We start from the raw sequence: 26643 nt of genomic DNA, 5'->3' as shown, positions 1-26643 counted from the left end.
TCCACCGACTCACACATATCTTCCATCCCTTCCCACTTACCTCTCCCTACCTCATCTTCTCCCCTCGCACTCAGCTTTACCCCCTCCAACTTACCCTCCCCCTGCCTCAGCTTCCACCGCCTCGCAAGCACCGTCCATCCCCTAGCACACACCTCCCCTCGCACTCACCTTCCAACGCCTCGCACACACCTCTCACCACCTCGCACCCATCTTCCTCCCCCACTCACCTCCCCCTGCCTCACCTTCCCCCTAGCACTCACCTTCACCCCCTCCCACTCACCTTCCCCCCTAGCACTCACCTTCACCCCCTCCCACTCACCTTCCCCTTGCCTCACCTTCCAACGCCTCGCACGCACCTTCCATCCCCTCGCACACACCTTTCACCCCCTCCCACTCACCTCCCCCTGTCTCACCTTCCCCCCTCGCACTCACCTTCACCCCCTCCCACTCACCCTCCCCTGCCTCACCTTCCACCGCCTCGCAGGCACCTTCCATCCCCTAGCACACACCTTCCCCCTCGCACTCACCTTCCACTGCCTCTCACGGCTCTTCCATCCCCTCGCACACACCTCCCCGCCCCCCTCCCCTCGCACTCACCTTCACCCCTCCCACTCACCCTCCCCTGCCTCACCTTCCACCGTCTCGCACGCACCTTCCATCCCCTAGCACACACCTCCCCCCTCGCACTCACCTTCCTCCGCATCTCACGGATCTTCCATCCCCTCGCACACACCTCCCCCCCTCGCACCCACATTCCATCCCCTGCCTCACCTTCCACCGCCTCGCACCCATTTTCCATCCCCTCCCACGCACCTTGCAATCACCTCCCCCCACTCACCTTCCACCGCCTCGCACGCACCTTCCACTGCCTCGCACACACCTTTCACCCCCTGCCCCACTCACCTCCCCCTGCCCCACTTTCCACCGCCTCGCACGCACCCCCCCCCTTGGCATGCCGTGAACCAATGCAAAACATATTTGGAGCATCCTCCCTTATCGATTGCATAATTTTGTTACTGAAGATGTATACCATGATAGCATTGGTGCCATATATAATAACACTAAATGTATGGTGGTAAACAAACACCCCGAAAATGGGATATGAAAAGCGCTCTGGGTATATGTTAACCGAAATGGATATACCGTTCCCTTATGGGCTATAGAATACCCCCTGAATAGTTTTGCCATCATATACCCCCTTGTTTGTGACAAGTGGTGTACAAGGTACAACATGAGACCCCTACCATGGTGTTTGGTCACATGTCCAAATGGCAACCTATACACCACTTAGAAGGGTGTCAACTTATGCCCCAATCCAGTGCTATATATATATATATATATATATATATATATACATATATATATACATATATATATACATATATATATATATATATATATATATATATATATAGTAATGACATATATATATATATATATATATATATATATATATATATATATATATATATATATAGTAATGACATACAGGTATAATTTAGTTTTAGTCAGTAACTAGCTATTATTTCCTTACAAAACCACTTCTTAAAGGATGTGACTGACTCTTTACTCTTTAAATCGTTCGTTAGATGATTCCATGTTTTTGTTGCACGGTTTTGTAGGCTTACAGTTCCAATGGTGGTATTGTAGAGATTATAGTGGGCATGATTACCATGCCTCGTGTTATGATTATGTACATCTCTGTTACTGGTTAAAGAATAGTCAAAGACAGCTGGTAGTAATCCATTCCAGGTCTTGTAGGCAAATAATGCAAGCTTAACTTTAATGAGATCGTGCAATTTTAGTAAGTTGAGTTTCTTAAATAGGGGACTAGTGTGCTCACGTGGCGCTGAGTGTGTTATGTGGCGAATGGCTGCCTTTTGGAGTATTATAAGATTGTTAAGGTTGGTGTTGTATGTACCAGACAAAATAATGGAACAATAAGTGAGATGCGGGACAATCAGGGTCTGGTATAGTGTTCTGGGTATGTTTTCCGATAGATTATATTTCAACTTAGATTATATGCCAACATTCCGTGCAATTATACTGCATATGGTTGAAATATGGTTGCGCCAGCTAAGTTTACAATCAATATTTATACATTAAAACTTAGTAGTATAAACTTGCTTAATTTTTTCCCATCCATACATATATCTTTATTCCAAATAAGTGTATTACGAGTATTAAAGACAATGTAATTACTTTTTTGTACATTTAGTGATAATTTATTGGCTGAAAACCAATTACAGAATTTATTTAATTCATTTGACACGTTGGAAGATAATGTGATTATGTCGTCGCTCTCGGAGAAAATACTGGTGTCATCAGCAAAGAGAACGATTTTGGCTAGTTTGGAGACATGACAAATATCGTTAATATAAAGAATAAATAACAAAGGACCTAAGACTGAACCCTGTGGAACGCCACAACGAATTTTAGCAAGATCGGATCTAGAGTTTTTATACAAGGTATACTGATATCTGTTCGAAATATAGCTTTCAAGCCAGTTGAGAGTAGTTCCTCTAATGCCGTATGAAAATAATTTATTGATAAGGATGGTATGATCGATCGTGTCAAACGCCTTCGAAAGGTCGAGGAATACACCTATGCAATTTTTGTCATTATTAAGACTAGTATGTAAACTGTTAACTGCATCTGCCAAAGCCATTTCAATAGAATGCTCGCGTCGAAAGCCGTACTGTTCTTTACAGAGAATATTATATTGGTTAAGAAAATTAAATATGCGATTGAACATAAGAAACCTTTTTTCGAACCAAGGTTTCTGTGAATCCAATTGCCGTAAAGTCATTATTTAATACAGAAATGAAAGTGTTAATGTCGTCGTGATTTGTGCTATTCTTCTTTACGACTATCCAGTCTGCTCCGTCATTCGATGACAGGGTTCGCTTTATCTTTGCGTCGACTTGTTGATTACCTTCGTGCTCCTTTCTCTGCTGAACTTTTGTCAGGTTAGCGTTACCTTCCATGACTGTTGACTCGGTCCTAGGCTGTTCATATCTCGGTGCTGGTCTGTTTTCTTTACAGAAGACTGTCGACTTCTCTCTTTCAGGTCCGTCGTGTTTACAGGTGGCTGCTCACTACTCTCTTTCAGGTCACTAATACATTCCTCGTCTTTATCTTTTGTTAATACCCCAGTATTCGCAGGTCTCGATTCACTTTCCTGTGCTTCATAAGTCGTTGGTTTCTCTGTGTCCTCATTAGTCGTTGGCTTGTCAATTGGGTTCTCGATTTCTGTGTCATCATTAATTGTTTCCGTGTCGTCCTTTTCATCGCAGTAGTAACTCGTGTGGCCCAGCTTGTTGCATTTATAACAGAGGATTTCAGGGCAGCGGTTCCTTGAATGCCTTTCTTGACCGCACTCTCTACACGTGTTTTATGGGCACTCTCGCATTATGTGATCATCTGATAAGCAGAGATTACACACCCGTGATTGTCCATTGTGCTTAAATCTTAAGTGAGTTCCCTCTATAGTGATTGCGTACGGTAGAGACTTTACACTGTTTGGTAATTCGAGTCTAACGTATCTGATGCCATTTTCTATGTTGGGGTAGTCTTCGTAATATTTACGTACCCATAGGGATCTTAATCTACATCCGTATTCTTCCAATTTTCCTGAAATTGCATCATCTCCAAAAACACTTACGGATATTATGGTCTTGGTCACTCCCATGATGTCACATACCTCTTTCCCTATTTTTAATCCAGTTTCTTGAATAACTTCTACATCTCCTTTGTTTTTTTACCGTTAAGATCCACTGTCCTTGAGTCTTAACACACCCGAGGATATTTTTCTTTCCAATGTCGTTGGCCAAAGACTTTAATATGTCCGTAGAATTAAAATTAGCATCAACAAGCTTCACACTGTTGGTTTTCAACACGAAACTATTTGGCGGCATTTTCGCGGATCCGGTACTCATTTGTGAGATAAAGCCTGGCGCCAAGTGGCGCCTTGGCACTTGTATTGTTTGAAAAAAAATTGTACTAATTACATCAATGTTATGCCAAATTCGTAATAAAATCCTCCTGTTTCACAGGATAATGTTTAATGCCTCAGAATGAGGCCAAACAAATGCACGAAAGACAGAAAATAAGTAAATAATCGAGAGCCGTTGAAGAGATGTTTCCGCTCTGATGTCAATGCAATGCAAATTCCAATGCAAACTTTTATAAGGTATGATATTGTTTTGACTTATCGGATTTTAGGAGTTGGGTCCTTACACACGTTCTGTATGTACTGTAAAATGCGCCCATACAGGTTAAAACCATCGTGCCTCATAACGCACTAAAGGAATCATCATAGATATTAGTTGTAAGAACTAGTAAAGTGGGACTTGATCATAAAATAGCATTTTCATAAATAAATATTATTCTTTACTTATTATTTATCATATGTTAATGCAAAAACAATATTTATCTTGTTTAACAGGCTGATGACGTTCACACTATTACAGAGTTGTGCTCACAACATGTAGTCATCAATTACAAAGATGATGTGTCAGTACAGAGGTCAGCCATAGAGCTCCTGGTCAAAGCGTCCAGTCGAAACGTAAGTACACCGTCAATAGGTCACGTGAGTACGGAACTTATAGAAATCTACTATTACATACTATTTCCCCGCCCACCTTAGTGTGAGTAAGAAACATAATTTAAAACGTTCACCTTTGATCATTATTGAAATGTGATTGTCACAAATAATACAATCAAGTCTTACCAAGAAAATTAACAAATATTACAAGGATAACAACTATTCATTAATATCCCTGTTTCACCCTCTAATTGTCTGTATTTAATGGAATGAGTCAATATCACAAATCACCATTCTCTGAAGAGTAAACTATTCACCTCCCTATAACCCTTTGATAAAACCACAAAAGTCCATTTCATTCCACTCTAACCCCTCTAGTCATTGGGTACAGTTTAAACATCTAACTGAATTTTTGGCTATGATTAGGTAAAGCTTAAATACAAAGCGGCCTTCCTCAATCATTAAATATGATGCAAAGTATTTGTAAAATGAATAAACTGATATTTTCAAGATATGAATATCAAGAATTTACAACATCAGAAACCCATAGCTAACACCCCTCGACATTAAATTGCCGTTCAACTTGTATTTACTATCACTAACCCTGCATACAGTCCCTTATATAAATCTATTTCAATAACCAACCTACCACTCCCTCATATTTTACCCTCGCCATACAATGAAAACTCCTGAATCGACTTGTCTGTGATATCGATGATGAACAGATATTACATAAGTATTGATAATTAAACTTCACTGAAAATAAATATATAATAACAAGTGTTTGTAAAACAAAACAAAATAAAAATACAATGTCACCCTCCTCTTATACAATAAATAAGAACATATGTAAAATATGTCAGACCAGTTTCTGTCATGACTAGATTTTCTTCACCTGCCTTACTAGAAACTTTATGTCTTCAAAGTAAACAATAAACAACTACAAATAGTTCCGAATTGTTTTGGTATGCTTAATAAACAAATGACTATAAAATAGGTTGTAAGTCGAATTTTGCATAGTATTCAAAACAAACGCAAATTATATATCACTGCACTTTAAATATAATTTGATATACTGTGTTTGAATTGAGGAGTAAATATACATATAAAGGTTAATGATAACAACTGCTTGTATACAAAGGATAACATGCTACCTCATTTTCTATCAGCTTTAAAATAAATTGCAACTGCTGCTACCGATATTCACCTTTGCAATTCTTGACTTGTAGGCAAATATATTAAAAATTATGTTTACCATTTAACAATATTCAACAACAATTTATTTACTCATTGTTTCAATATGATTCAGCAACAAACAATAAGTATAGATTACACTTTGCTGTTGTATTTCTGCAAACGCAAGTAACATTTAAATATCGTTACTAACCAGACTCACCGCCCTTGATTTGTAGTCAAAGCAGATTAACAAAGTGTATTCAAAAGTTAACAACAAACAATAACAATTAGTTATACACGTTTGTATATTCTTCAGCAACAAACAAAACGTTATTTTCAGTAAACTTATTTCTTCAAAGATTATGTTTACAAAAAAGCAACATTTTTTTTTATAAACAAGATAAACAATCGTGACACCTGCTCTAAAAATATGAACATTAAAATAGATAAGAAAATGTTTACCGATGATACTACCACAAACCACACCACTCCTACTACTTTATGAAAAAAAAAACAGATTTACAAATGTATTTAAACTAAACAACAACCACTCACGTACTTTAATATTCTTCAGCAACAAAGCCATGTGACTAAACGTGCATGTAAGTGTTTTATCTAGTAATACAACTATATATTATATTTATATCTATATATTGATATCTATTAAAACAACACAGGAATATCTGAATAAACGCTTTCAGTGAAAGTCAATAAAACATAAATAACAACAGATGTTTGTTAACAGGGTTTACATTTTCACGATAGTTTCAAACAAATAGTTACATTAATATAATGTAAACGTATTGATTGCATCCTTCATTGCTTCAACTCCCCCTCCCCAACCCAATGTAAGATAATGCATAGAAACGTTTAAAAGTAAACAGTGATAATTCACACATTGTTATGATATTTTTCAACAACAAAATAATAATAATTCAAAACATTCTTTCATCTCTTCTATCCAAATCAGTCACAAAACTATCCTGAAAATAACAAAACAAATAATTTTACTTTTAGTCATTGATATTTACTTTTACAGAAAAAACAACAACTTTTATTTAGTAACAAACATACAAAAACGTAAACACAATAGGATCCGTCTGTGAAATTAATATCTCCATAAAACCACATTCAAGATTAAAACAAAACGGAACAAAATAAATATATTTAATCATAATACAAATAATATACTAGTTATATATTAATATTTCTTATTTTCCTTTCTTCAGATTTCCACCTCCCCGTAAAACACAAATTACATTTAATATGTTTAAGCGGTCTTCATGCTCCCCCACCATAAAGCACCCATAATTACCTCTACCACACCCATCCCTACCCAATACGACACCCATCGGTACATTTATCTCTCACCCCTTGCAAACGCTTTGACAATAACAACATAACATTAACGAGGATAAACCATATCTACGCCCTCTCCCGCACTAAGACACCCTACTAATATCCCGACCAAATATAACTTAAAGGCACACTCTCAGCTAGGAAATTGCTAATCTTGTCTCAACGTATTCCCCGATTTAAAAATAAAAACAATGCTGCCCTCTTCTCACAGCGGTAACATATTCATTTCTTTAATGTGGCATTCTCATGCTTAGCTATAAACAGCATACGGATCTGGGTACTGTTACCGCAAAGTATCAGGTTTCCGAGATTCTAATCCGCCTCTCACAGTGTTGCGTAACCTATAGGCATACCGTATGATTGTACTGTGTGCTATGCGAGCAACTTTCCACTTGTTATGTACGCAATTTTTCGATTGGCTATATGGAATAGTGCATATTGTACTGCTGGGAAAACGCTTTACCAGCTCTAGGAGTCATATGTGCCGTATGATCTCGTGCTGCTGATTTTTGTTGGAGACATTGCTGAAGAAATAAAAAGCGAATAGTTTCGTCGTGTAATTCTCTACAAACATGTGACTGAATATGTGCTGATGTACTTTTATTTGACGAAACGACTTGCTTCTGGCCTAACGTTCTTCAATACTTGAGTTCAAAATAAAATAAAACTGTTAGCAAACTGCGTATCCACTAGAGAGCCTCTGTAGGAAAATGCGTGAAAGTAAGTTGGCCTGACGTTTCGATCCTAGCAGGATCTTCTTCAAAGGCTAAATGACAAGTAACAGTAACAGAAGGGAAAAAACCACGCACATAATACAGACAGGTTGATGAGCATGGTGAACACAAAGAGATAGATGTAAGGGGATTAGTAGACACGGGATGGAGAGAAGAATGAAAGAAAGAAACCAACAGGGGAAGAGGAGAGGTAGGAGATAAACAGTGGAGGGACAAAGAGAGGATTAAGGGAAGGGGGTAGGGAATAAACTGGAGAAGGACAAAGACAGAAAGGTGTGGAGAAAAAGGGGGTGGAAAAAAGCTATGAAAAGAGGAGTGATGGGGGGGACAAGGGGAGAAGGAGGGGGACATAAGAAAAGTTAGTCATGTCCTTCCTGAATGTTGAGCCCATGAGGTTGAATAGTGCGAAGGCTTAGCATCTACAACCTCTCTCTGCTGATTCGTACTAGCTCAGGACGGCTACTTAAGGATTCAATCCCCTATAGAGACAACTCGTTAATGGTATGGTTGGGAAGGTTAAAGTGTTCTCCAAAAAAAAAAAAAACACAAAAGATGAATGACCTTCGGCACTGGGGGTAAACTGGACTCCTCCAGCTGCCTTTAATACATTTTACTGCATTACTACAAACATATGGTGGCTTCCACGGCAACTCTCGACCAGAGTATGCTGTATTGGCCCCAATTATACCAGATATTCAAATATGGTTACCTTTGATCAAAGTTTTGAAACTGGTTTTATTACTACCTTCGAGGAAATTTACCTCACTGGGACATTCAGACATCTTATGCCTTCAATTAGAATGCCTTAGAACAATTTGGAAAGTAAAGACCTCTAGGAACATTCTTTTTTAAATATTCTAGCAATTATAGCTAACTAAATTGGGGCCAATACTACATAGCCTACCTTCAAAATATCCCGTAACCTACTCTGGATAAACACTATATATCAAATATGGAAGAAATGCTTTGGTTAAAGTATGAATATGGTCACTTTAACATAGAAAATGCAAGTGAGAAAGTGGTAAGTTTTCCCTGCTCATGGTTATTGTAGTTGAACTCAATGTATAGAACTGTACAAATGCAATCAATGTGTTAAAAATAAAAACATGTTACAATACTGACTTACCTAACTTTAGAATAAGCAATACAAACAATAGTAGGGCAGTGTTCCAAATACGGAATGCAGGAACATATACCCAAATAAGGCTAGGAGACGCCATGCCTCCATTGTGGAACTTTTCCATGATAAGTATAGCAGATTTACATCCAAAAGAAACTTTGCCAAAACCTCAAAAGACCCTATAATGTCCCCTGCATTTCAAACATCTCCATATGCCACTATCTTCATCTGTCACTGGGGTTAACATGAGAGCACTGAATGAACTTTTTTATCTCTACTAGCTGCAAGTTAGAGTACCTCTTCAACACTCCATGACATCACAATATATGTTATGTTAAATTGATCTCACACAATACAAAATAAAGACAAGTTATTCTGTACCAACAATAAATAACCCAAGATCAATGTCACATTAGAACTACTGATATGACTGAACAAACTACAGTAAGTAAACATATCAGATATTGCTATCATGGAAAGCCAAATAGTGTACATAAAGTATGTAGTGAAACCAATATTCAATCATTTAGTTTTTTAATATGACACAGTTGTAACTTTGATGACATCAATTATGAAGTTTACATTACACTATGAATGAACATGCAAATCAATGCAGAAAGGAGAAAGATACATAACGCACTGAATGCAACAATCAATGTTTGACACCATGGAGAAGATAAATTCTTATGATACATTGCACTAGCTTAGTGACTTCATTTTACTGAGACACCATGTTTGTTTTTGTCCGTTATGGTACAGTTTGTTCAATTGTCTTGAAGGCTTGTGATATCTACATTCTGGATACTTGTTACTCCCATTGTCCACTCTTGCGTCCTTGATGTATGGTATTTAAACAAGCTGAGGAACTGCTTTGACATCAGCTATTTCAAAATTTTCCGTATCCATGTTAACAAGGATCACTATGCAAATCCGTAGCTCTCACTGGAGAACAAGAAATATGACAATCATCTTACATAACGTAGAGAAGCACACGTTTATTAATAAAACAATCGAACACAAACACTTCCAGTTCTAACCCTTATATCTGCTTGCAAAATATTCACCATGCCATAACACTATGCTGTGCTGTACTGTTCCTCTAAAAGATGTTCTGTACATCTGTAATGTGAAATGAAAAGGGAAAAAAGACACATTTATGGCATTGTGTGAGGACAGAAGTGTCACAAAGATATATATGTTCAAATGATTTTCCAAGATATGATTCATTTGATTTTAATTGCAAAAGAGACATTCAGGCTCATAGCCAAGGTAACTGGGTTGGAGCCAGCACAAATGTTATGTTTGTTTATTCACTGAGATTGTAACTTGCACTCATTGTAATAACTAAACAGTATGGTTCAAAGCTGGGAGAAAGTAGACCCCTTAATGATGCCCCTAACATGTTAAACTAGAAATATAGCTCACACTCAAAGTTTGCCAAAAATGTCAATGTCTTTGCTGATATGAAACTATATGCACATGACAACCTGATCAGATGACAACTACAGTATAGGCAGTGAAGAGTAACTATCTTTGAGCAGTACAAGTATGTACAAATGATGCCACATCATCATGAAACATAACAAAGAAACATAAGAAAAGAATAAATGTGCAATTTTTGAACACAAACTGCTTCAGACAGGTAGGTAGCACATTTTACAAGATTGGTAAATGTCTTTATTTTTCAGAGATAAGGAAAAATACTACTGTTATCATTAACTTGTGGGCTTTGAACATATTTGGGTCCCTCGCATTTACAGACCTCCAGTGGCTGTATTAGCACCATATTTAGCACTATATGTCTATGTCATTAATATTACATAATACAATAAATGAATAAATGTGTCCAATGTCCTAAATCCGGTTAGTCATATACAGTCCTACAGTAGTAGACTGAAGACCTACAGTAGAAGACTGCAGACCTAGTTGAAATGTAGACTTAGTTACAGCATGGAATGGTTACTCCACTGGGGTACAGCTGCTGGAGTGCATTGATGCATCAGCCTTTGTTGGGCATAGCCTTTTGTTGAGGAACTGGTGTTATCTTTTCTGGTGGATCCGTTTGTATACCAACCTCTCGAGTTTCTTAATTGGGCACACAACCTTTAACTGAAAAAGACAAATAATACCGGGATGTGCAAAGTTAATAATATATCAGAATGCATACTGTACACATAGCAGGGAAGTGCTCATGAATATTTGAGTGCCGGGCAGATTGTGCGGTAGTGTGATCCACACCCTGGGAGAGGGATCTCATGGGTGCCCCCCCCCCCAACTGGACACATTTTGCACATGAAGTATGCTTAGTTGGTGCTATTTTTCCTATTCTGTGCCATGTATTCTCCCAGATTTTGGTTATGGTAAAATTTATTAAATTATCATCAAAAAAGTGCTGGGCGAAAAAGGTTAAAATACTGTTTGTGCGGGCGACATTCAGAACTGCTGGGCGCAGCCGCCCAGTGTGAGCACATCCCTGACATAGTGAATTATATAACTTCCAACATAAATTACTGGATACCTCATTTTGCATTTCACTAAATAGTCAACAATTCACATCAATTTTGCAAACATAGAACAGTAATTACACTACTAGTTACAGAACTTTGCTATTGGCAGCATAAATTCATTACATCTGCTTTATGATTTACAGTATGTATAGTGTCAACTCTGCAAGGATTCAAGAATGGTTCATTTACTAATCTAGTGCAAACCTAAACTAGTGATGTGCAACAATTTCTATTATATTTGTTATTTATATGTTAGTAGTATACACCTGCAGTATTATAACTTATCTACTAATACCTTACATACACTAAATGTCATAACGTTTGATGTTACAATGGCAATGTCCCAGTAGGCTTGTTCATACACTAATATGTCACCAAATTTCATCATGTTCAGGGATGCATAATTGCTTTCAAAAATATAGCTAGGCTTCCAAGACTAAACATAACGGAATATTCTACAGATGTGCCCTGAACAATGAAGTGTTTAAAGATAACATAGAAACATGATATGGTATATTATGGGCGACCATTCAAGTTCTCTCACAAATCAGTAGTATCACGTTCATTTTGTATAATTTTTAGAACTGCATGGTCAGATTATGCGTAGAACTATGAAGCCTATGATGTTGTTATATTTTGGCAAATGTCTTTAATTTCTATATCATGATGAAATTATCAGTTATTGTAAGACGGACTCAACGATTCCCTGGAATGGTGCGTCATGTCCGATTAATTGTGTGACTAAGGGGTCCGTCAAAGGGAACATTTGGTGCGTCATTACAACTACAATTTGTACGTCAGTGTGCGTCAATGTGCCATGCAGGGTCCATCATGGTCGGCAAACGATAGGTCAAAATGTTAATTTGGTGTACATATGTCAAAGACATACAACAATGTGTCAATTTCACTATGATGCAGGGGTGCATCAATGTTCAAAATCAAATCAAAATTAACCTATTCCAGGGGTCTGATGGTGTGTCATACAATTGCTAGACCTGTGCATTATTCGCATCTGCAATTCTAATAGTCATTTTATAATCAAAATAGATTAAAACATACTAAGGAGAAACAACAATTCACCCCTATTTTGAGTTAAACAGATAAGTCTATTAGAACGATCAATAATGTGTTAGTTCAACCAACATTGAGATTTGAGTAATCCACTAGACAATGTTTCTACTGCATTGTGCAATCTGTGACTTAAATAGTACACACCATCACATGGTAACCACATAAATTATTGGAACAATAGACCCAGCACACTATATAGTAGATTAGTATTTTAGCATTACATCTTAGATTGAGTAGATTATAAGACTAATTGCAGAATACTGTACCATGTAACTAAATTTCATAGTGTATCCTTTAAATTAAATGTGATAAATTTTGTCGACATAAATGGTGGCATTCACAATTATTGGTGACAATGATTTGTTTATGTTGTCCTTGATTTTCTGATGAAACAACGACGATAGCACACTATCATGTTATGAATGCATAAATATGTGAACAGTATCCTTCACTAATTCAACAAAATAGCCTGTAGAGCTAGTGTAGCTTCTTTCTGAGAAGACTTTTGAATTTTGACTTCCATTTGGAAAACTTACTTATATCACTTTACACTACAGTTACCAGGAAAAGAGGTAACCGCTACCGTTTTTTAAGTTACTACCAAGTTGGGAATATTAGGCAATACTCTAATTTGGGATAGAAAGAGTTTAAATTTATGCGTACATTTTTTCTTTGCAAGTGAAGAATCATCCACAGCTAAAGTGGCTATGCGGATTGACAAGCAAGTGAAGCAAAGTAAATACCCTAGCCTATGTATATTAGACTTAAAAAAGTAAAAAGAACCCAATGCCTTAGTAACTTAATTCATCTTGGAGTTGCTCAGCAGATTCGAGGTTATTTCACCACTTAAGAACCCATGCTCAGACAAAGAAAAAGACAAAAATGAAATGGCTACACAAATTAGTAGTCTACACTGAAAATGGCCATGCATGCAAATATGCAGTAAATTTTCAAGTTGTCAGACTAATTTTTGTTGTTGCAAGGAACTCTATAATTGTGCTGGTAAACTAGAGTAGGAAATGAAAACAGTTACTTTATTGAGTATAGGCCCCTGTCCCTCACGTACCTCACTGCATACTAGACTTACAGTTACAAAATAAATATGCCCAGATCAAAAAATGCTCTTGACAGGAATAACCACCAAATTGAGGTAGGCCCTGCATGGTGCATCATTTTATAAATCTGGGCCTGGAGCTAGGCTACAGTAGTCCTACTTTTGCTATTGCTTCGCTCATGAGAAGTTGCATTTTTTCGAGTTTTATTTTCTTGTGGGGAGATCTCTCTACCAAATACATGTCCATATTACACTGATGTAGGCTAAGGCCTATTTATATTTGCAAAGCTACCGAATCATAAACCAAAAACATATGATACCGCAGACTTCCATACTGATAATGCTTACTAGGCGAATATAAGTAGAAAAGTATAAATAACACTTCAGGAAATGTTCGGCCTAAGCTAGGCTACAGTTAGTACATATGCCTGCACTGCAGTAGCATGGACACTGCGAAGTTTGGACAGCCTTAAAACACCCCAAAACTATATCTCATGGTATAAATCACCTGAAACTATACGTGATATGGTTGGGTCATTTTGGAGAGAAAATAACTGTAGCTTCGTATTTTTCGTTCAATTGGCTCTTGTTGTAGGTTGTCATGGTGAAATCGTGTATTTCTTAGGGGTGTCCGAACTTCGCAGTGTTCCAAACTTCGCTTCTTTCTATACTACTACTGTTCTAGCCTATGCCTCTCGGTGTATTAGTTGCCTAAGTTTGTCGGCCTAGCTACTCCTAAGTAGGCCTAGCTAGCATGATCTATTGAACAATATAACAAGGAAGCCTACACTGCAGTAGACCAAACACTTCGGCCGGAAAACAGTATACTGTAGCCTAAATAGTAAATATATAACGTTAGCATAATTTGCTGCCTACCTTCTCGTATGATCTGCCATGCCAGTAAATGCTCCGCGAATGTAGCATTGGTCATTTTGTCGATCCCCGATCTCTGTTCCAGTAGATCGTTTTTGGAGACCCAGTGGAAAGTGGAGTAACGGTGTACCAGCGAAACCTATGAAATTGGCCCGCCCTCTAAAAATTTCCTAGCTGAGAGAATACATTTAATAAAAATAAAATGAAACGAAGATGAAACAAACTTTAGAAATATATATTTTTTAAACAAATTCAAACCACTTATTATCATATAATCAACAAAACAATAAGAAAACATGATTCAAATAAACAAATTATAATTTGATTTAAATGAATTTAAAACAGTTATCAAGTTAATATTCCTAACTTAATTATAATGTCATTATTTTGAAGTAGTTATCCTGTAAACTAACATGATGATATTAATTTTATTTATTATTTCTTCAGATTCCCATATGCTGTGTGGCTCTAGGCTTTTCCTTCAGTAAGATAGTTGACGATGGGAACATTATCCTCTACTCTGGTCTCTCTCTGCCAATCATAACATCAATAGAGATGATGTACATACATACAGAGAAAGGGAGAGAAATTACTACACATGAAGTTAATGGAATATTAAACTATGTACAACACTCTCAAAGATTCAAGCAACTGCAGTAAGTATAATTAATAGTTATGTATATAATGTAAATCATTTTTTAAATAAATACTTGACACTAATGATATAAACAAGATAAGAATTATTGATACAGTTATAGTTAATAGTTACTGAAGGTTGTTTATTAATAGTTCTAGATAAATGTAGAAGTAAAACAAGACGAATGAAAAAGAAATTAGATAAAGAAATAAACTAACAATGAAAGAACAGTCATTAGGTTAGGAATATGATTAATGGGAGAGTAAAATAGAGACAGAATGAGACAGAAACACATATAATTGACCTATAAATTGAAATGACATGTGTTTAAATAAATATATATGAGGCCCTAGCTTACACTTAAAAATAATATATCTCATTGAAATAATAATAACCATAAAAAAAATACGATTTAATTAGATCAAGATATGAGGCATCATTACTGCAGAAGTAAAAAAATAAACATTTTTGCCAAAAGCAACCCAAAGTAAATATATACAAACTTCGATCATTTAGATTAACCAAAAAGAGTTAATAAGGAAAGGAAAACAAAACTTAATATTTTATCAGGACTCTTTCACTTCATAATTAGTATATGACTTAACTGATAATTAACGCACATTGATATTTAAGTAAAAACAAACAGTGATAAATATTAAACATATTGTAATTTTCTGTATCCATTCATATGCCACCCCTCTCAACTATATTACCATGAGCTTTCCCTTATCCACCTCTAAAATTATGCCGGAACACTTACCCCATGTATTATGTTTATAATACTTGGGTTATCTTGTTAATAACAACACCCCAAACCCAGCCGCACAACCACACACTTACACATACTCAGCAAGGTCTCCTGTCATACTATTATCGTCACTCTCTTCTGATCAACCTGTCTTCACCTCCTCCAACCCCTCCCCACCCACCACCCCATGCAACAAAAAGCTCATGATGTATGCATATTATAACCCGCATAACATTACAGTCAATGCCCACACAGTAGAGACCAATCAAACAGTCTGTATGTAAATAAGACTCAAAATCACGTATATATTTTGCTTTTCTATTCTCATTGTTTGCAGTACTGTAGAAACAAACACCGTACATCTGTTTTTAGCTTGATATTTCAGAAGATTTTACTGTAGATGCTTTCTAACAGTGCAGTATTCTGCTCACCCCCGCCACCCCCCCCCACACACACACCCTCCCCTTCCCAATCCTACAAGGCCTATGGCTCTTCCTTAATCTCTATATACTCTACATTGTGTTGTCACCAAATTCCCAGTTGCAAAAATTGGCCGTGTCATATATACCCAATACTATACACATTTATATCATACATCTGTACGTTAACCATTTCTTATCTTTTTTACTCAGACAGTACACAATATTTTCTCCTAAAAGTCTATTGAACTTATTTCATTATTTTGTTCTTGTTTAAGATGTACAGTAATCTGCCTGACGCTTTCAATAGTTTAACATTTTCTTTTGTTCAACACCTGTCAATCAAATACTTGAATAATACAATGAACAGAAGTTGTGTTCAATATCAGAGACGCGCGCGTCCTTAATAAAAACACCAGGAATTTACTGACAAACAAGTACCTCGAGGTTGCTATGAATACGTCTAGACACTGTCTGGTTTTAAATAGTTGGTAGGCCTTCGTGATATGTGCAGTTTCTTTGAAGTAGAAATTGTTTAATATTTCTTTTTTATTTTTTTATTTTGGAAAGTAATAGTTAAACAAGAATGAAAGGATAAGGCAATGAGAGAAATAGATAAAGAAAAAAGGGAAACCAAGAGGGACACAGTGGTGGTGATGATAATGGTGGTGATTATGATGGGAACAGTGATTGTAATGAATATTGTGGTAAAGATGGAAATATGATAACATAAAAGTGGTGATGGTGGTCTCATAAATGACAAGACTAGCGACTATGTTGATGATGTTGGCGGTTATGGTGGTAATGATGATGGTGATGTTGTTGGTGGTGATGATGATGGTGGTGATGAGGATAGTGAAGGTGGTGATGACGATGGAAGGGATGATGATGATGGTGATTGTGACGATGATGGTGTTGGTGGTGATGATGATGTTAATAATCATGATGCTTAACATGATGAAGATAATGGGATCATACTGTGTTGCTGGTGATGATGATGATGGTATTGATGATGCCTACGATGATGACGACGATGACAATGATGGTGATAATTATGTTCATGATCATGATGCATATGATGATGATTTTGGAGTATATATGGTAAACATGATGATGACAACGATGGTGGTGTTGGTGATCATGATGGTAAAAGTGGTGATTATAGTTATGGTGGCTACACAACTGACCAAAATAGGGATGGTGATGGTGATGATGATGGTGGTGGTAATGGTGGTGATGATAGTGATTGTGATAGTGGTGATGACGATGATTATGATGGTGATGATGGTGATGATAGTGGTTGTGAGGGTGGTGGTGGTGGTGGGGGTGGGTGGTGGTGATGATGTTGGTTATGATGAAAGTGGTAATGGTGGTGGTGGTGCTGAGGGTGGGTGGTGGTGTTAGTGATGATGTTGGTGATGGTGGTGGTGAAGGTGGTGGTGATGATGGTGATGTTGCTTATTGTGATGATGATGGTGGTGATTGTGCTTGTGATAGTGGTGATGGCAATTGTGGTGAGGGTTATGATGATGTTGGCGATGAATGGTGATGGTAATGGTAAAAGTGTTGATTACGGTTATGGTATTCACACAAATGACCAGCATCGCAATGGTGATGATGATGGTGGTGGTGGTGATTGTGATTGTGATAATGGTGAAATTGTTGGCGATGCTGGCGATGGTGGTGATGGTGATGTTGATCATCATGATGTTTATAATCATGATGTTCATCATGATATTGATCGAGGAATCGTATGGTGATAATGATTATGATGGTAATGACAATGGTAATGATGATGGTGATAAGTTTGATGGTGCTGGTGATAGTGATGATAGTGGTGATGATGATGGTTATGATGTTGATGATGATGGTGGTGGTGACGATGATGGTGATGATGGTGGTGATGATGGTGGTGGTAATAGTGATGATGAAGGTGATGATGATGTTGGTGGTGATAGTGATGCTGGTGATAGTGATGATGGTAATGGTAGTAGTGATGATGAAGGTGATGATAATGATGGTGATGACGATGGTGATGATGGTGGTGATGATGGTGGTTATGATGATGGTGACGATGGTGGTGGTGATGATGATGGTAATGACGTTGGTGGTGACGGTTGTGGTGACGATGGTGGTGATGATGGTGGTTATGATGATGTGGTGATGATGTTGATGATGGTGGTGATGTTGGTGATGATGATGGTGGTGATGATGGTGTTGATGATGATGGTGGTGATGTTGGTGGTGGTAGTAGTGATTTTGATGGTGGTGTCAGTGATGATGGTTTTGTTGATGATGGTGGTGATGATGGTTGTGGTGATGGATGTGATGATGGTGGTGGTGATGATGGTGATGGTGGTTTAGATGCTGGTGGTGGTGGGGATGCTGGTGATGGTGATCATGGTGGTGGTAGAATGATCGCGGAACCATATGGTGGTGATGGTGGTAATGGAGGTTATGATGATGATGATGTTGACGATTACGATAATTGTGTTGGTGATGATGATGTTAATAATCATGATTCTTATCATGATGATGTTGGGATAATATTGTGACGATGATGACGACAACAATAGTGGTGCTGAAGATCATGATGGTAGTTTTTTTTAAATTTTTATTATGGTTATGGTAGTCACATATATGACCAGAATGGCGATGGTGATGATGATGGTGATGGTGATAGTGGTAGTGACGGTGATGTTAATGGTGAATGGGATGGTGGTGATGATGATGGTGATGATGGTGATGGCGATGATGGTGGTGGTGATGGTGATGGTGATGATTATAACGATATCCTCCGAATATCCCATGACATAAAATAACAATTAAGCCAATGTTGTGAGGTGTCGAACAGAAAGTGAAAGGGCGTATTTATAGTTATTAGTAAATTTGAATTATTTTGCAAGCTTTGTCAAGCTGGTTATGATATGTGGTATATCGCAGTAGAGTAATTAAATAAAAAGCACTTCATTGGTTGACATCAATTGAACAAGAATCTAAGACACCGTGTAACTGGTACATTGTGAAGTAGGGAATGAAGAGAAACAATGGTATGTCTTATTATATGATTAATTTTAAAGTTAATTCGAATCCAGCGTCTAGTCATTCTGGAGTCTGATTTTGTCTCTTTGTTTGTCAAGTATGTGTTTCTTTAATCATCAGATTCCATGAATGTTTGCTGCCTCTCTTTACATCGATGCATGGTTTGTTCAACTTAATTACAAAGAACATTAAAGGTAGAGTGTCGATAATTATTGATTATTTAGTTATTGATTTATGATTATCTCTCGCCTTCTTCGGTTCATATTGTTGTTTCCTTTTCTTCTCGTAATACAAGGACATAAAGATACAGTTTAGATCATGTTAAGCCCGGTCATAATAAGTCCATTTCTTATATTAACACATATGAAGTAAGACTTTTAAACAAATGAGTGACATAGCTGGGAAAGAGCTTTGGAACAATTTAAATAAATCATGTAAGTTCTGTAATGCGCTGAACGTTTCGAACATTTACCTTTGCACAGAAGTAAACAGAGGTATCAACAGATTGCAAACTTCAATAAAGCCTACATCATGTACTGTACACTCAACTGGCTACTCCATGGCATAACAGTGAGGGGAGCTTGAATATTTTAACATTGACGAGAGTAATATCTCTCTCTGAATTCTGAAATAAGATAAGATATTGACGTGTTGTGAATGCCCATTAAATCGTTGTAGAAATGTTGAACAGGAATAGAAAATTGGAAGGGGGTGAGGTCTGAGTGTAGTGAGCTGGTGATAGTGAGGAATAGATCACCCATGTCTGCACATGTTTAATATAATGACATCCGAAATAAACGTATCTGAATCTGATGCCAAAACTGTCAAAGTTACAATTGAAGACGTTCTAGACTAAATACACTAGGAACACATGCGGTGTGGTTTAAATAAATTAGAATAACAACATAATACAGAGTAAAAACGTGAAATAATACTCCTAGCGGTAAAATAAAGGAATCGGTACCACTGGTAGTGAACAAATGTGAAAAAGCGAAGATCAATCAAGTAAGATGTAGCCATGCTCATGTTTTCATTAGGATATTCCACATCATAGCGCTGATCAATTTACCGATATCTGTCTATAGAGGATCATGGATTCTATGCAACCTTCACGTTTTTCAGGACAAATGCTCAGGTTATATGATTGCTTTCCAATCGTCAAATTGTTTTTTTTTGTCATCTGCATTATTTATGAGCAATGTCAGAAATGTCAGAGAGATCTGAAACATGATGTTGATTAAACACGACATTTCAGTTGTAATAACTTTAGATATCTGCAAAAGAATGTTAATAGATATAAATTCAAAACTTCAATTCAAATTACTGGAATACATACATTTACAGATGTCTGCCATATTAATGTCAATAACTGATATAAATAACACAAGTAAAAGGCAGTAAAATACAGCTCTTTGTTTAGTTGAAAAACAATAACAACCTTATAAGACCTTAATGGAATTGAGATAATAGACGTGAGATTTTGTACAATGCAATGAAATGAGCAAGTCTTTGCACATTCAGTAACTGAGGGCGCTCTGACCCTTAACTAATCGAGACAGATAACTGTTTTAAAATGTGTTATAACAAACTTACTTTTCCTAACTATCATTTTGCAAATTGTGCAGGGAATAGGGGAGGTGAGTTTTTAATCAGTTTTGAATACATATTTTGAGTAATCTGTGTAAGTTATGGTATAAATTACATTCCAAACGTTAAAAAAATGTTTAATATGAACATTATACACAATCTATGTTTGCTTTATGTACAAACATATATCTTATTCACGCACATTAGAGGAAAGATACTGAATATTTCCGAATATGTTTTAACAGTCTTCTCAATTCACGAATGATGGCAACTTGACCCTTCTACCTTAAACATATTTTAGTTTTGGGATGCAACCAGACAGTTTATAGATATCATTATGTGATATAATTATGTCGGTATCACATATTTAGCTTCGGAGAAATACATACTGATTGCTCACCTTTGGTCTTTCTTCTTTCTAACTTAGTTTGAGGTGTTGCCTTTTGCCTGAAAAATAAACGGAATTCGACTGTTTACTGTGTTTACCTCAGTACTTAAATCTGTGGAAGTTTGACCTGATCCAAACATAGATTATAACATTGACTGCCGTTCTATCTTGTATTATCATGTTTGTGTATTGTTATTGATTACGTACCCTATTCCTGCTTTGTTTTCATTTATATTTTAGTTTTCTGGACTCCTTATGCACCAAGCGAAGGGTACTACAAACTAAATCTCCATTCTGGTCGTTGGATGCTGACATTTGGACGTTCTTTACTCTTCCCGGTAATTATCTCTCATTCAATATTATTTTGCACCCACTAAACTGTGATTTGGCAGAAACATCTCATAGTTTAGTGTGCTCTGCCGTGTTAGTGACGAAGAAGTAACATCAAGCTAAAACATATCATAACTTGTTAACTACCATCATAGTGTGTTATGTGATCCGTGACAGGTACAAGGGGTTTTGAGGTGTACGAACGTTTTGTCATAGCTAAACAGTGCTGCTTTACTATGCTTTTGCAAGGGCGGTGAAAGAGGTGGTTGTTATCTGATAATGATGATGTTGGTGATGGTGAAGGTAGTGGTGATGATGTTGGTGAATGTGGTGGTGATAGTGGTGATGATAGTTGTGGTGGTGATGATGGTGGTAATGGTGGTGATGGTTATGAAGATGGTACTGATGACGATGGTCGTGCTGATGATGGTGATGATGATAATGATGGTGATGATTGTGATGAAGATAATGATGATGATGATGATGATGATGATGATGATGATGATGATGATGATGATGATGATGATGATGATGATGATGATGATGATGATGATGACGACGACGATGATGATGATGATGATGATTATGATAATGATGATGATCATGATGATCATGATGATCATGATGATGATCCTGATGATCATGATCATGATCATGATCATGATCATGATCATGATCATGATGCATATGATGATGATCACAAGGTGATGATGGTGTGGAGGAGGAGGACAAGAAACTGTTCCTACTTGCTGTGGTATATCTAACGATATATTTTTTTTCTCGCAAACTTATACAGTTGCTTATTTCGCTATCAATATCTATATTATTCCTACTGAACAGCACTATCATTTTACTGTGAAAATAATTAAAAGTTTCTTGTATTTGTTCTCATCTCCATTCATATTACCTTATTTACAGACGAAATCCATTGGAGATGAATTGACGGAAGCAGAATATCTTCAAGAGGTAATGTTATGCAAATAGTGAATATTATACTTCATTTGGTAAACGGTCAGTATGATACATGCATATACAGGTGTACAGTGAGAAACCTGTGTCATTCTATATAATAGCTATAAATTCAATCAATGAAAGCCATAGCACATGTTCCATAGTAAAAATTTATACTTTATTTTTTGGTTAAACACAAACTACCTCCAACAATACACATTTTACATGTAAGCGTTGGTACATGTTCAACAAGATCTGGTTGATTAACACGAAGTATTTACGGTATCATATAATAAAATACGCCATATCAATAAAATAAAAGTAAGAACAAAATAATAAAAAAATCCATTAAAATTCATAGTTTTCTGTTTTCAATTTACGTTTTGGTTACTTGCTTTAGGCAGGCAAATAAGCTATAGAGACAAGTTGGGTGGATGTGTGTAATGTTATTTAAGAGGCAACCAACAGCTGGGAGTGGTTTCCTTCTGCTTATTTTTGTTTTGTCTTTTGGGGCAATCCATTTCCATATTTAGTTTGTGATTTTAGTTTTTGGGAACTTGCTGTCAATAAGTAATCAACTTTGATTGAATAGCAAAGACTTATAATGCAAAAACGATGGATTTTAATGTTGAAATGAAAACTTTTACCGAGGAACTGAACTGATCATTCATTTTGCCTTAGTCGTGTGATTCAAATATTTCTTATTATACTTTCAAGCTAAATACCTTGAATATGAAACATCTGAAACAGTACTAGCTCTAAAATGTCCCTTTGTCGTACAACTATAAGATAGCGACACTTAAACTCAATTTTGTATTTTGAAGCGTTTTTTTTTTAGCACACTGTAGGATTGATATGGTGGTATGTGAATAGTATAATCTTAATGTAGGCATATCATTATTGTTGACTGTAAACGTTATAAATCTAGGTTAACAAGTCTATAGTCGTATCAGAATGTTGGAGGACGAATGGTAGGTAAAATGAGCAGCGGACCAGTGAAATAATAAGCACGGACTGTAGTATACAGTTCATATACATGAGATGATTTAGTTCGAGAGGTTTGTATGACTAATTTTTGAGTGATTATAACTATGATATATATATATTAGTTTATGTGTTTTGACAGAAAGTGTCGCACATAAACAGAAGTATGTATGCATTGCTTAGAGGCAGTCTTGTTTTATCGACTAAGATTCATCGTGGCAAGGATAAAGAGCCTTTCTGCCAGTGGGGGAGGATTGACGGCTTGGGCATTTTATATTTTATCTTAATTTTGCGTATATTTCTAGTGTTTTTGTTTTGTCGTCAGGTGGACAGGTTCCGTCATTGCTACAGGTAAGGAAATAGTGCTAATAGAGTGCAAATTCTAAACACTACAAAACAAAAATAAAGAAGGAACGGTTTTGTTTAATCCCGACATAGAACATACCATTATATCCACGTCATTGTACCCAAATAATTTGCTGAAGTTGTATATGGCATTTTATTTAATTATGATCATGGCAATTTCTCACCATTAACAACTAAGAATAATAATTTCAATTTGCTGAAATTACTTAAAGGAATACTACGAAATAATGCTTAATTTACAAAATGTACACAAAAAATTGCATTTGTAGTTTTGCCACCATTTCTACAAATTGTTCTATACACGTATCTATCTACTAGCTAACAAAGGCCAGACAAACTTACAATCTGTACAATTATTGCACATAAATTAACAACATTTATACCCAAATGAGAATTGGACACCCCTGCCAGTAATGTAACATTCTGCTCTTCATGTCAGCTTCAATCTGAAACTCATTAATGCTTCTTAACTTATACATGACTGTTAAATTACATTTTGTGTTCCAAGATAATGATGCTGATTTTAATCTCCGCATGGTGTCACTCTGCTGTTCCTATTCATTTTCAGAGATTGATTTGAATATTTTTTTTAAATATTATTTATTCAAGGCCAATGTGGTTCTAGCTATCAATATATATCTTAAAATAATTTGTAATTCACTCACTGGTAATAAAGTACTTGGAAAGAAGAAAGTCATACCGTATATGATCTTAAAATGTCTATCTGTTTTATATGTTTAACTTGGAAGTGCTGATGACTACTTTATGTACTAAACACGATGTAGGAGTGCTTAGATATGTCTGTTATCATTCTGCACTAGTTGATCTTACTTTATTATTAACAGAGATCAACCATGGCAGCAGACCTGGATAGTCTCGAGAGGAAAGCGAAATATTGAAACAGAATAAGAAGATGACGATACGTTGTCAAGTACAGGAGACATTGATGTTGATATTCACGCAGGTGTTCCCAAAAAAATAGTTTTGTTTTTCACCACATTACTTCATTGCAGAAAGCTGCAGTGGCGTCCATAAGATATCAGAGGTGGGGGATACATAGCTTGTCGTGTATGGGGGTTTTGAGGTCCTTGTCCCTTAAAAGCAACCGCTTAAAATTCAATTGGGCATTAATACCTCGTCACTGGAACATTAATTAAGTCTATACTAAGGTCTAAGGGCTAGGCTTTTCTAATAAACAATTGGTTGAAAGGGTGTGTTACTAAAACGTCTTATTTTCTCAAGACTGAATGTAAGCACGTCCACAACTGAACCATTTACCCTCGCATGACGGAAACGGGAGGGGCATTGACCTCTATTCACCCCAACATGAACGCACGCAACTGGGAAGTGGTATGAATGACTGAAGAATCACAAGAAGCATTTACAGCACAATTACAGAATGATTATTAAGTGTTACATTATTGGTATGTTGTCAGGCACCTTTATTCAATTGAGTTCTATGCGAGAAGAACTATTGAATCAAATTAAGTTTGGTATCAGGTTTGCACAATTTATATTAAATTCGCTACAACATTACCATAGCATAGTTGTAAGCTTTTCTCGGCTGTTATATGAAGTGTCAAGAACCTTTATGATAGAACGTGTACCAAAGGAAGGGTTGTGGCTCTGTGAACGTTAATCCGCTTCCTTTGTAGGGTGTGGGGTCCTTCTCTTAAAAACAGACACTTAGAGTACAAATGGAGCAGGGTTATTTTAAGATTAAAAATTAGGTATATAATAAGGTCTTAATACAAGTCCCTACAACCTAAAGTATTGGACAAGATCAGTTAATTAATATAATCGATCCTCAACATCGTTTACTGTCACATCCTTATGCATTGTAAAAACTAAAGATGCAACATTCTCATGTACTTTATACATGTGTAAAAATCAGAAGCTACTATTTGTCACGTGATCTCATATCCATTGACATAAGATATCAGTAGTCAGCTGCCAAATTTTTAATTTTTCATTAGTGTCGTAGGAAGCTATCCAAAAAAATGTGAGACCGAAAACTACTGTGGTTTTCACCACTAGAAGAAATGTTTAGAATATATAGTTACTGCGACGGGTTGTAGAAATATCTTATGTCTAAATGACTACATTACCTAAACAACACGAGTGTCAGTGTTTCATTTCAATTTTTACATTTCCTTCCCCCCGCCCCCCTCCACCTAATCGCATATTAGAGCATTTTGATGTACATGCAATGAAAGATAATAGTTTAGTGCTTGACACTCTTTTCTGTAAATATAAGTGATCCGTTTAAAATATTAAGCATGGCTGCCATGGAGTGCATCGATTCCCTAAGTTGAATGTAAGGGGCCAGTGGTAATCCTGTCCCCATTTATCAAAGTAAAGAAGATGAGGTAACGGTCCATGTGAACATGTTCCTACTCGTAAGTTTAAATATTATTTCATTATTTGAATAAAAAATTATCTACTCACCTATTTGATTCGACCGTAGATTAGCATAATCCTGCAATTATGCAATGAGCTCAATTCTCCCTTTGGAGCTCGATGTATAATTAATGTGTTCGTTTCAAGTCACACTTTGCTTTCTTATCGATGTCAAGAGTGATAAGACCTTATATTTTTATTAGCTTTCTTATTATTTTCCGTCTTTGTTTCTCAAGTTTTGCATTTTCTTTACATAGTGTCTTCCTGAAGAGAACTAAATATGTACACTAAGAAATTATTTACCTAAATATTTCTAAGAACTTATATTATTACAACAAACAAGAAAGCATA

General features: G+C 36.4%; 1 protein-coding gene across 2 annotated transcripts in view; it reads left to right on the top strand.

The window, feature by feature from the left end:
- The window catches only part of LOC139982301 (uncharacterized), a 55268-nt gene extending 30354 nt beyond the window's left edge, over window positions 1–24914 (top strand). For both annotated transcript variants that reach the window (XM_071994998.1, XM_071994999.1), the window contains exons 7-13: window positions 4448–4567; window positions 14888–15096; window positions 19407–19480; window positions 21502–21599; window positions 22510–22557; window positions 23852–23877; window positions 24738–24914. In XM_071994998.1, the coding sequence (XP_071851099.1) occupies window positions 4448–4567; window positions 14888–15096; window positions 19407–19480; window positions 21502–21599; window positions 22510–22557; window positions 23852–23877; window positions 24738–24801 (639 nt within the window). In that variant the 3' untranslated portion in view covers window positions 24802–24914. The remainder of the gene's footprint in view (window positions 1–4447; window positions 4568–14887; window positions 15097–19406; window positions 19481–21501; window positions 21600–22509; window positions 22558–23851; window positions 23878–24737) is intronic.
- The last annotated feature ends 1729 nt before the right edge of the window (window positions 24915–26643 follow it).

Source organism: Apostichopus japonicus, chromosome 16 (assembly GCF_037975245.1).
Source record: "Apostichopus japonicus isolate 1M-3 chromosome 16, ASM3797524v1, whole genome shotgun sequence".
Classification (NCBI taxonomy): Eukaryota; Metazoa; Echinodermata; class Holothuroidea; order Aspidochirotida; family Stichopodidae; genus Apostichopus; species Apostichopus japonicus.
Note: the sequence above shows the minus strand (reverse complement) of the source record. Positions and strands in the feature narration are given on the sequence as shown.